This window comes from Anolis carolinensis, chromosome 2, assembly GCF_035594765.1.
Source record: "Anolis carolinensis isolate JA03-04 chromosome 2, rAnoCar3.1.pri, whole genome shotgun sequence".
Taxonomy (NCBI): Eukaryota; Metazoa; Chordata; class Lepidosauria; order Squamata; family Dactyloidae; genus Anolis; species Anolis carolinensis.
Window position 1 is genome coordinate 297,090,313 of NC_085842.1, and position 12,689 is coordinate 297,103,001.

Consider the following 12,689-nt stretch of genomic DNA (forward strand, 5'->3'; position numbering starts at 1 on the left):
TCGGGCATTATTTCCTGGAGGATGGACTGGTTGGATCTTCTTGCGGTCCAAGGCAATTTGCTGTAAAATGCAATTTTCCAAGTCCTGTACTCACCAAGGTGATTTGATACATTTTGTTAGCTAACAATGTGCTGCTACGTATAACAATTTTTTTAAAAATTTGGTATCTTTTGGAAACAAACTCCACATATTGAGTGAGGACTGTAGGAAAGTAGAAGAGAGACACATGCAGATCTTCAAAGTTGTTTGACTGAAACTCCCAATATAGCCATTGGTAAACAATGATGTGAGTTTCAGTCCAGCAGAATTTAGAGAGGTGCATAATTCCCACCCCTTCTGCTCCATAGGGGTTATTTACAGCAAAAATGGGCAAATTCAATGTGCCAAGGAGACAATGATCTGACCATGGGAACTTTCAATCCAGAAGGATTGCTAAAAATGCCCCCAGAAAGATGAAAAAGGGGACATTGCTTGCTGACTTCTAGTTTTGCATGCCCTGGTCATATGTTCAATATAACATAATCACTCCTTCAGATGTTCTAGAGAAGCAGAGAAAGAGGATGTGCTTCTTGTGGGGACAGTCTGTTCTCATGTTGAACAACAGCAAACAACAAACATGCCCTTTTTCTCGATGAGAACTGGAAGGGGGAAGATTAGCGAAAGGAAGTACTAGCCACTCATGCTTTCTTTCCTGCCTTTTGGGGGGTTAATATCTAAAGGTGCTGTCAGTGTGGGTCAATTCAATCTAGGAGAAAAGTTATTTTTCAAGGGTCCCATATTTTTCTTGTTAACATCTTCCTTTTGTGCACAATGAATTTTGTGCTGGCCTCATTGAAGTGATCCACTAAGTCCCAGAATGGGGAATGTATAAAAGTTTTCTTTGGAAGGAAAGGAAAAGCATAGAAGCATGAAGAAAAAGACGTTTGCTTTTAGGGTGGGCACTTATCATTGCCAAAGAAAGAAGGAAAGAAGGAAAGTTATCAACAGAAGGCAAAATGAGCCACAGAACAGCACAAAATGTTCAAATTGGGAAATTATTGATATAACCTAAAAAGATGGAAATACCCTAAAGGCATCAGATGTTTTCTGATCGTGAAAGCTGAGCAGAGTTGCTCCTGGATATGACTTGAATGGGAGACTGACAAGATTCTGAAGGCTATACTTCAGAAGAAGGAACTGGCAAAACCACCTCAAAGTTTGCCTAAGAAAATACTATGAAATTCAAGGGTTGACATCAGGAACATGTACACATGACATGCCTTATCATACTAAACAAGACCATGACCAGGTGATGCACATTCTTGATCATTCAGCCTGCTGTCCAGGTAATATTGATGGTTCAAGATCCTTGTTTTGGCTTTCTGTGGTTCATCTTAAAGGCAGATTTCTTTTTACTGGAAATTAAAGTGTTCATCACACGAATGACTCCAAAGAAATCTAAATGGACTGAAAAGGGAGATAGAAGATTGTTTTCTGCAAAGTAGGATCCATGGTCAAACTACTAACATTCCCAGGTCTCTTTCCATCACTGCCATGATCAAAACTTCTCATGATGGTGTTAAACAATTCTGATTAGAAATGATCAAAATGACAGAGGGCCTCCTCCTGGTTTTCAATAAGGAGAAATGTCACTGTATTTCTTCAGTCAGTTTTCCGTGGAGCTGCATCATCACCTCTTCCTTGGAATGGCTTTGATAGTATGCAACCCGTTCAAGCAGAGTGAAATGTGTGAACCTTTAGTGTTGGTTCTTTCTTCAACAGAAAGTTGAAAACATCTCTAATGCAGTCAATGGAGATGAAGATCAGGGAGACTGGATTGTTGAGAAACACTTATTTTATCCTTGATAGAAAACAATGGAGCCACAGATTGTTCCAACCTCAAATTCTGGGAAGGGCAAGTGAGTTGAAAGACAGTAAGCCATTAATTTTCAGATGAAATCACAAGTCTTTGTCTTCTGCCTCATTCTGTTATCTTTGACATTTGTCTCTGAATGCAATACCATAGTTATCTAACTAACTAAATATTGACCTATTATTGTTTTTATTTCTATTAATATTCTCCTTTAGCTATAAAAGGTGAGACATTGTTCTCTCTCTCTTTTTCCAGTTACAATTAATTTTTTCAATTAGAGAAACTTAGGGGAAGTGGGATGAATACACAGAAGTGATATAGTGAAGATATATGATCTCTCTTCCTGACACCCCCCCCCCCTTTTTTTTTTGCAAGCGTTGCTTTTGAGGGAGACCAGTGTGATTTCCAAAAGAGGATAAATCTCATGACAGAACTACTCCTGTCCTGAAGGAAGGTATGTGTAACCTACTACTGCTCTCCCCCCACCATCCCACCCCTATGTGCACTTTTCTGGCAGACGCCCTTGAGCATTTGAGAGACGGATGTGAGAGAATTTTCAGTCTATTGGAAAACAACCCAACTAAACATAACAGATTACATCAGCTCAGGCTTTTCAATTCCTGGATGGCAGTAGCAACACTAATCCAACCTTCATCCTGGATTTCGCAAAGTAAAACAAGGGAGGCTGGCAAGAGGACAGATTGAGGAAATTGACGACTGCAGGCCTTGTGGGCAATAGGCTGTATAAAGCTCAAAAGCCTGTATGCTGAACTCCAGCTACTACTTTGGGTTCTTCACTGCTGCATCCTAGAGAAGACCTCAGGGCTGACTTTTTAAAACCTGTTCTCTGGAGTGAATAGTGCCTTTATCACCGAAAGAGATGAATGGGTTTCTAATCTTCACTTTATTTCTGGTCCCCATGTATGTTGGAGCTACCTGGAGTGCAAAATATGCAGTAGATTGCCCTGAGTCTTGCAACAGCAATGAATGTAAAAACCCAGTTCACTGCAAGCGGATGGTGCTGGATGACTGCGGCTGCTGCAGGGTCTGTGCTGCAGCTTTGGGGGAGACTTGCTACCGGACCGTTGCAGGGATGGATGGTGTCAAATGTGGACCTGGACTGAAGTGTCAATTTTTTTCTGAAGAGGATGATTTTGGTGATGAGTTTGGTATCTGCAAAGGTAAAGAATGGTCCCTGAATGGGATGCCTATCATGACAATAATGATGATGATGCTAGTGATGATGTATCTATCACAATTGGAGATAGCTCCTGAAAATGTCTGCATATGTGCCTTCAAGTTGCCAGTTAATTTATGGTGATTTCATTAATTTTGTAGCATTTTCTTAGGTAAAGAATACACAGAGGTGGCTTTACTGATTCCTTCCTAGCTACAGCAATTGGTATTCATTGGCAGTCTCCCACCCAAATACAGCTACCCTGCTTAGCATCCAAGATTAGACTGAATCTGGTTCCTTCATGGAATATTTTAATTTAAAGGTAGCAGTCATTCTATGATTTTTGGGATAGTAAGCTTCCTCTGAAATGGGAAAAACGTCTTAATATGATTATTTATGTTATTAACATGCAGAATTCCTTGAGTTTTGCAATTTATAAGGTAGATTATTTGTTAACTGACGATGGCTGCCAATTTGAACAGCTTTCAATGGGAATTAAATTATGGATATCATGAGCTCAAGGATATAATGAGATATCATTGGAAAAGATTATAGTGCTTTATATAGTGTATGGAACTAGGAAACATGGGAGACAATACTACAGGTGGATTGACTCATGGAAAGAAGCCATATCCTGTAGTTTGTAACACGTGAGCAGGATAGCTCTTGGAGGTTTCTCCTTCATAACTTCTCCGTAAGTTAAAGCTGACTTGATAGCAACAACAACACATTTATGGTGGTAAGGGTTATCAATGTCTGTAAGTCAAGATAGCTCTATATTGCATCCACTTTCTGAGGCAGTATGCTTCTTTATATCAATTCATTTGATGTACAGCAGCGGATCATGGGTAGGAAGACACACTTGCATTCATGTTTTGGTGGTGTATTTTCTAAATACACCACCAAAATGCATTGTATGGCTACAACACTTGACTACAAAAGTCTTGATTTTGCATTGCTGTTCTTGTGTTTTACAAATGTTTGATGAGGCTTAGTGAGTGTCACTTAGCAGTCACTGGAAACCTGTGGCTAAGGATTTCAACTATTAGCACTTTACCTACTACTGCATCATCTACAGAGAAAGACACACTTTGAATTGAAAAATGCATTACTATTGAGTAGGAGGTCCATGAAGAAAAATCTCAGAAGCGTAGACCTAGGCTAAAATGTCATACCATGAATATTATGATAGGTACCCCCTTGTCAATAGTTCACAATTGAAACTATGTACAAAAGACCTGTGCAAATAAAACCACTACATCTATCAGTATAGATGTACTTGTGTTTTTGTCAGCAATGTAGCTCCAGTAGCTTCTCTCTCATATTTAACATAATTATATTAGTATTACCTTTTGTTTCCTCAAATTTGGGACTCAAGGCAGCATACAACAATTAAAACAGAGTTAAAAATTAATACATTTCTTCAATTATAAGATGTTATTGATTGCAAGATGCACCCTAATTTCAGTACCATTATCACAAATATATATATATATATATATATATATATATATATATATATATATATATGATACACCTGCGATTCTAAGATGCACCTCATTTTTAGAGATGTTCACATAGCGAAAAAAGTGCATCTTAAAACAGCAGAAATACAGTAGTGTATAAAAGCTAAATAGTTATTAAGTCATCATAAAATTTGAAACCAGTTAACAACAACAGCAACTAAAATTCTAAGACATAAAAAGCCTGTTTCTTCTAATAAAAAAGGTTCTCAAAGGCTTCCCAGTATGAAAAAGCCTTTATTTGCTTGCAGTTATATGGTAATAGTAGAAAGTGTGGGATCAGACACTGAGAAAAGCATGTTCCCACCAGATGTAGGTCTGGAGTGGTGGGACAGAGAGCAGAGCCTCCCTAGAAAATCATACAGGAGATTATGGTCCTTCAAATAACCTGGACGTGAACTGCATATGGCTTTATGGGTCACTGGAGAGACGACCTGTTATGGAGATGATAGCTTGTGATAGATGGTAGAATTCTACATTGTATCACTACAGGCTGAACACTTTAAAAAAAATGTTGTCTCATACACTTAATTCCCTTGCATCTAGTAAACTAACTGGTCAAATAGATTTGCCCAGATTTTCTATGTGATGTATTACTTCCACAGAAAACATATATTCCAAAACGACTAATGTAAAATTATGTCTGATCTATACTCAAAACTTATTCAGTGAAATACATACAGTTGGGCTTCCATACCCGGGGATTCTTTATCCACTGCTTGAAAATATTTATTTATTTACAGTATTTATATTCCGCCCTTCTCACCCCGAAGGGGACTCAGGGCGGATCACATTACACATATAGGCAAACATTCAATGCCTTAACATAGAACAAAGACAGAGACAAACGCAGGCCCCGAGCTGGCCTCGAACTCATGACCTCTTGGTCAGAGTGATTTGTTGCAGCTGGCTGCAGCTGGCTGCTCACCAGCCTGCGCCATATCCCATCTCCTCCTCCTAAAAAATCCAAAAGGTAGTATCTTTGAATCATAGTTAGTTCAATCAGTGGACAGAACCTGTGACAGGAAGTTCCACTGATTCTCCAAACTAGGATTACACAAACATTAGGACTGCACAAAATGTTGCCATGGCAGTTAAAGTGTAATCACAGCGCCATAATTGTTTAGTATGAAAGTGTCTCTCTTGCACAATTTATATTAATATATAGTTATTTCTAATGGATAGTAAATGTTTTTGGAAGAGTTACTTCTATAATTTATTTATTTATTTACATCATTTTTACCTCGCCTTTCTCCCCAGGGAGATAACTGAATCAAATATTGTGCTCAGTATAAATCAGTTTAATATAAGGTTTGTGTTTACATTGAAATAACACTGCTAATGTTTTAATGTGATTTGTTTTATTGTTAAATGACAAATTCATGCTGAGGGTTTTTTTTAATGAATTTTAGAGGAGCTATCTATGGTATTGAATTTATTTTAAGTATAGAGCTCAGTATTTTGAGTGGCTCCTTCTAAGTTTGGACTGAAAGGCAAAGCAAATTCCCCAGCCTACTGATATCGGAGCCACAGGGCACCACTGTTCATTAAAGCAGCTGTATACACTTTGGTGGTATTTGTGGAACGGCAGTTTATAAGTATTTATAATAAATTAATATAAATGGATAAATATGCCAGTCTGCTTTAAAGCCTCATAATGAGCAAAACTGATCAATGTGCAGATGTTGCAACTAAAGCAGGAATGGATCAATTTTCAAGCAACATTTTGTCTACAAGACAAGTTAAAATGTCCCAGAACCCTAACAGTTTGCTTCTCCTAAGTCTCCAAATCCCTACATCCCAATAACAAGCCCCCCCAACCCAATAGCAAAGTCCCCAACCCAACCTCCTGTGCCATTGCCCACTGTTTATCTCAATGATAAAGAGGGCTGAGCAAGTGAAAATATTTCTAATATTGTGAGTGATGACATTTCTCAAGTAGATGTTTGGGCAGAGTTAAGATTTGGGTTTGTGGCATAATTGGAATAGATCTACAAACTCCAGTCCATCAACAGTGAGTTGAAGAGAGGCAATGGTTTTCTGGCAGACCACACATATTATAACACTAGCTAATAGCCCAACCCCATAAACCTCTTGGTTACTTTATTACACCTCCTTTCTGGTTCCCAGCCAGCATCAGGTCACTTTCCAATAATGCCCTTTACTTTCTGTCAACAATGCCCTTTAGCACTCTACACATGGTTATCTACTCACCTTGGCTTTAGGCATTATCTTGTCCCTTAAGACCATTGTTAAAACAGATCACTTCATCCCTACACTCTCAAGAATTGCATTTTTATTGCTATTCACCTACTCATTCAGAGCTATAAAAATATTTTCTTAAGCTCTCCACCCCATACATTTGATAAATATAGTTAAGTCTATGAAGACTTATGCTATAATCTTCTTTCTCTCAGTTAGTGTCTAATCCCTTAACATATTTGGGATAGTCACAATCTCTCATCCTGATCTATCTCACAGGATTGCTATGAGGATAAAATAAGGACACTGATCCAAACCATGTAGCCCATTGACTTAAACTTCATGGAAACTGTAATGGAAAAAAGTGTATTGACTATACGGATTTCCTTTTGAGACACTGAGCAAAGTTTGAGACAACACAACAATTTGTTAGCAATGATAGAAAATACACAACAACAGTTTTCAAAATTTGTTAGAAATACCTTAACCATTGATGCCATTCTAAAAGTGAATCTCACCATTAATCTTAACTGAAGAAAATACATTAACTTAATGAGATTTATTTATATGTTCAACAATTGAACAACTTCAACAATTGATTTAATGGCTTTAATTGGGTCTAACCGAGAAGTTTCAGGCTTTTATTAACTTAGCTTGAAATAAGTCAAATGGACTTACTTCTGAGTAGACAATTGCTCTGCAATTTTTAAAAAATGGAATTAAACAGTGCAATCTTGTGCAATTGACCTGGAAAAAAGTTCCACTTTGAATTTACTCCCTAAATACCTTAGAACAGAATTACAGTCTAAGTTAAGTAGCTTGAAGTAGAACGATAACCACAAAGTTTTAGAGTTAGGACCAGCATTCATGATACCTATTGTATTTCATTTCTTGTTTTGCAGAGTGTCCTTATGGTACATATGGACTGGAATGCCGAAGAACATGCAATTGCCCATCTGGCATATGCGACAGAGTGACTGGGAAGTGTTTAAAGTTTTCATTTTTCCAGCTGGCTGTCTCAAAACCTCCCAACCGACGGAAATTAATTTCACATGCAGGTAAATCTGAGAGTGCTAATTTCTTGGAGACATAAAGCATTTGGCCATTCTCTTGCATGAGTTGTATTTCAGATGTGTGTAATAACACTACCATCAGAAGTGTCCCACTTCCTGAGGCAAAGGATAAAATGACATCATCATCTACAATGTCATTGACTGACAACACCAAAACACTGGTGATGAGAACTTGAAAGGGCAGACTGGTTTGCAGGTCTTAGAAGAGGTCACACGGCACAAATAGCATTCCCCTCCCCTAGATGAGAATAGCCAGAGAGCTCAGGAGGATGGGTCAGTTACCAACTACCATCCCACTATGTTTGGAGATATTTCTGATCTATGATGTGCCCTACTTGTAGGAGCATTTGAAATGAAATGTATTGATTCTGACCTGATAACATAGGGCTATGATCTAGAGCGGAGCTTGGAATTCTCTCCAAATGAAAGAATTATGTGTAATTACATGACAAAAAGTAGGTAAGGAGAAACTGCAATCCATGGCTGCATGTGACCCTTAAGCAGTGGTTTGTGATCATTCAGATCCTGCCCATTTTTCATTCCAAATTTGAATCATAGAATCATAGAATAGTAGAGTGAATATCATCCCAAATTTGAATCATAGAATCATAGAATAGTAGAGTTGGAAGAGACCTCATGGGCCATCCAGTCCAACCCCCCCGCTAAGAAGCAGGAAATCACATTCAAAGCACCCCTGACAGATGGCCATCCAGCCTCTGCTTAAAAGCCTCCAAAGAAGGAGCCTCCACCTCAGCCCGGTGGAGAGAGTTCCACTGTCGAACAGCTCTCACAGTGAAAAGCCAACTATTGCAACTAAGGATATTTTATAAAGAATATTTTGTAAGCAAATAAACAGTGTTTCTCCGTCTTTAGGAAATGGTGATGCGTAGTTGGCTTTGCTGTCCTTGTTGGCAAAAAGGGATGGTAATGATAGTTAGCAGTAGGATCAACACTTTTCAAACTTTTCTTATATTTTCAAAAGTTCTTAGTTCATCTGTAGTGAAGCCTTGTGGGAGATGTAATTGGGTTCAATTTCTCATACTTAAAAGAGAAATGAATGCATGACAAAATGATCATTAGTTATAAGATATTATATTTCATCACATAATGGTTGCACTTTGTCCCTCGTTTTCTTGGAAAAAGTGGGGTGCTTCATGTGGCGTACCTGGAAGGGGGTGGGTGGGTGGATGGATGAATCAATGGATGGTTGGGCGAGTGGATGGGTGGGTGAATGAGTGATGCAGTGAGCAGATGGGTGGGTGAGTGGATGGATGAGTGGAAGGGAATGCTAGGCTGTTTAAAACAGGGAGGTGGTCTAATCATGGATACGACTATTATATGAGGAATCGTTAAATACCAAAAATAGGATTCTGAAAAGGAAATGTGACTATTCTTTTTTTCTCTGTTTTGATTTGCAGAAAATGACATGGGATCCGGTGATGATAATTCTGTAAAAGAAGATTTTGTCAATGAAAAAGCCATTCACTCCCCAGTAATGAAATGGCTAAACCCTCGCTGATATTAACCTATACGGGACTTTAAACCAATGCTGTCTTCAGACTTATAATTAATATTCAACAACCCACTTTAAAGGCCATAGATCTCCAGCAAAGGAACTGGTAATGTGTAATAAAATCTATTCTGTATATCATCTGGAAAAAGAAACATGAATTTTCTGTATAAGACTATGTACAGTGTACAGCACATGATTTTTAGAACATGTTTTGGTAATAATTTGACTAGTAAATGCATGATGGTAGCAAATGCTTTTTGAATTGTTGAATGTAAAATTACTGTTGATTAAAAAAAATACAAGAATTTAAAACCAGCAGCCATCTCAAGCCTGAAAGCCCTGCATAAAATATCCAGTCATCTTAAAATAAGAAATGTATGATAATAAAAGTTAGGAATTGCAGTTTGTAACCAACATTCTTGATTGAATTCTGCAACTTGCTTAAAATCAGCAGGGGTAATCATGCAGCTTTCCAGATATGCTACTAGATTCCATGGCCAAAATTACTGAGATATTTTCAAAGAAATGTTCCCTTAATACATTTTTAACATTTACCACTCTCATTAAACACACTTTCTGTGTCAAATTATGACTGAAAGCAACTATCTTGTCCAAAGCTAGACTGCTTCAGTCTCAACAGCTACATTGGGATGGATTCTGTGCAACCTCAAACTTAAAGCTAATTTTTAAGAAGAAAGGATGAAGTGTTTCATTTATTTTCAAAATACCATCAACTAGATATCTGCAGTTTATAATATTCATCACCAATTTAGCCAGCACGAGTAGCGGCAGCTGTGTTTTGAAAAGCGTTTTACACACAGATACATCACAGTGGCTCTTGATTGTGTCTAAATATTATAGCCAATACTCATTGTGAATAATGCCAGGGATATGGAACTAAAAGAGCTTCACCAGGACTGTTGGGAAGTGGAATCAAAGAGGAAACCTTGCTATTATCAACAGAAAGGTGGGAGGGATTCAAACATTGTCAGCCCCCACAGACCTCATGATTGCATTGCATTATGGTCACCATAAGTTAGAAATGTCTTGAAGGCATACAACAACATCAATATCAATATACATGTGTTATATTTTACAAAATAGAAAACACAGAATTATAGAGTTGGAAGGCATCGCAAGAGCCATCTAGTCCAGCCTCCTAATACTGAAGAACCAAAAATGGCAGACTTTGTGAAATGATGAGTTTGTTCACACACACACCTCTAGTGGTCAATTTATGGCTCTTTTTATATTTAAAGTGAGACCCTCCACCATTTTGCTTTAGATGTTCATGGGGCAAAAGTTGGAAAAAGAAAAAGAATGTCTGCTACTTTTATGTCTGTTTTGAACCCATGACAACATGCTACGTGAGGATCCGAGCTTTTAAATATTTCTCACAAACATGGCAATATACTAAATGGTTACATCCAACATTTACCCATTCTCATTTATTTCAGTGGTAGAATTGGGCTACAATCATATACATGCTTAGCTGAGAGTTAGCTGCATAAACCTCTTCCCAATGTGGTTGAGAGTATCAAGATATTAAAGATTCAGAATATTTGGAAAGGAAATGAGCCGTAAAAAGGAAGGGGAGCCGTCTTAAATGACTACTTTCCCATTTAAGAATGTACTGTAAAAGAGTTTGCTCTTAACTTCTGTGCAATACTTCCACTGTTCTGGGACAGCCAATCCTAAATATTAATTTTCCCCTTTTGAAATTAATGAGATTTTAAAAGTTTCAGAATGTTATCTCCTAGATTTAAACCGTGTTCTTTACAGATAACTGAAGTATAAGCACTAAAATTAGGAATGGCTCTGCCTTCCATAAGAGTAAAATAATTTTTTCTCCTTGGCAGCAGTACCAGAATTTAGGCTAGCTTGAATATCTTAGCTGAGTTAGGAATCTGAAGTGTTCACAATGAGAGTTGCCAGCACAATCAACATTACAGGAGTGCAAACAATCTCCCTATTAAGTAAATGGATCATTTGAAAACAAGTAAGATTTGAAACTTCTCCAGGAAATTTTGAGTTGAAATAAAGGGAGCAAGCCGTTCATGTGGTTTGGCAGGCAGGATGAGAGAGTTTATTGAAATAGTGCTGTGAATATTTACATGAATTGAACTCTTTTGTCCCGGTCCTTTGCCAAATATTCATGACCGTGCTAGATCCTTGAATGTGCATATAATAAACTATCTGTTATTAGAAGATATTGTTATTATTGTTATTATTGTTGTTGTTGTTGTTATAATTATCATTGCTCAATAAAATGGAGAAAAAATATTGCTACTTTCCTATTTTTGTTGAGATAACCAGATTTAATACAGCATTAAGGCCTCTCATTTATGCTTCTATACTCTAATTTTTATGCTAAAATTAGATCATAGGCTGTAGAAGCAAAATGTAGGGTGAGCTGAAAACACAGCAACTATAGCAGTGTGATTCAATATCTCATTAGTTGTAATGACAGGAATTTAGGGACTGAAGAAAATTTTCATCTGGAGACCAGAATTCCTATTTGAAAACACAGGGATTTTATCTGCCCACTCTTATAGCTACACACCCACATCAGTATGACACAGAGCATCAGCTCGCACAGAACTTTCAGAACTGTGTATCACAACACACAAATGTGTCCTCGGTTGTACTCGGGTGTGTTGCATTAAAAATGCTCCCCACACTGTTCCCACCTCTACAAAAATGGCTGCCTAGCAGCTGCTTTGAGGAAGCATGTTAGTTGGTCCTGGAGGAGGAGGAGGAGGAGGAAATGCCAGCATGAGCAACAGCAGTGGTGGCCACGCAGGGGCTTGATGCTGAGCTGAAACCCATGACCCTGCTATCCTTCTCCTTGTCATCCTCAGTTTTTCACCTCGCCTCCCCCCCCATCCCATGGCAGCGGCCCAAACAGTGGCCCCAGCAATTGTAGGGGAGGAAGAAAAGGAAAAAGAGGAATTGGAGGCAATAACAGAGGTTTATTCACCTGGCCAGAAGGAAGGCAGAACAGCATAATTGCCAAAAGAACTGACATAGCTCATACATAAATGTGTAGCACATTTTATACAGTTTGGCAGCTATTCAAACCTCCCACACTCTCTCCTGGTTGGTCAGGAGACATGCCTTCTAGGATCCACCTTCTTATTGGCTGAGACTTCTTTCTGACATTATAGATCAGGGTGGAGAGACAGAGAAAATAGCTGGGATTGGTGGGGTTCAAAATTAAAGGTTTGTTTCTGTGTCTGCCTCTGAGTGTGTGGGCCCCATTGTCAAGACTGAAAAGAATCTGTATTTAGCACTATTGGACTTCGGAAACTTGGAATAATCTCTACACAAAGAGTGAGGCTTGGGAAAC

The 12,689-nt window shown here is 38.2% G+C and overlaps 1 protein-coding gene across 1 annotated transcript; it reads left to right on the forward strand.

Moving 5' to 3' along the window:
• Positions 1–2,289: 2,289 nt before the first annotated feature.
• Positions 2,290–11,625, forward strand: esm1 (endothelial cell specific molecule 1). The gene is made up of 3 exons (XM_003216214.4): positions 2,290–3,033; positions 7,657–7,812; positions 9,246–11,625. Exons 1-3 carry the CDS (start codon positions 2,733–2,735, stop codon positions 9,344–9,346), a joined length of 558 nt encoding a protein of 185 aa, XP_003216262.2. The 5' UTR covers positions 2,290–2,732; the 3' UTR covers positions 9,347–11,625.
• The last annotated feature ends 1,064 nt before the right edge of the window (positions 11,626–12,689 follow it).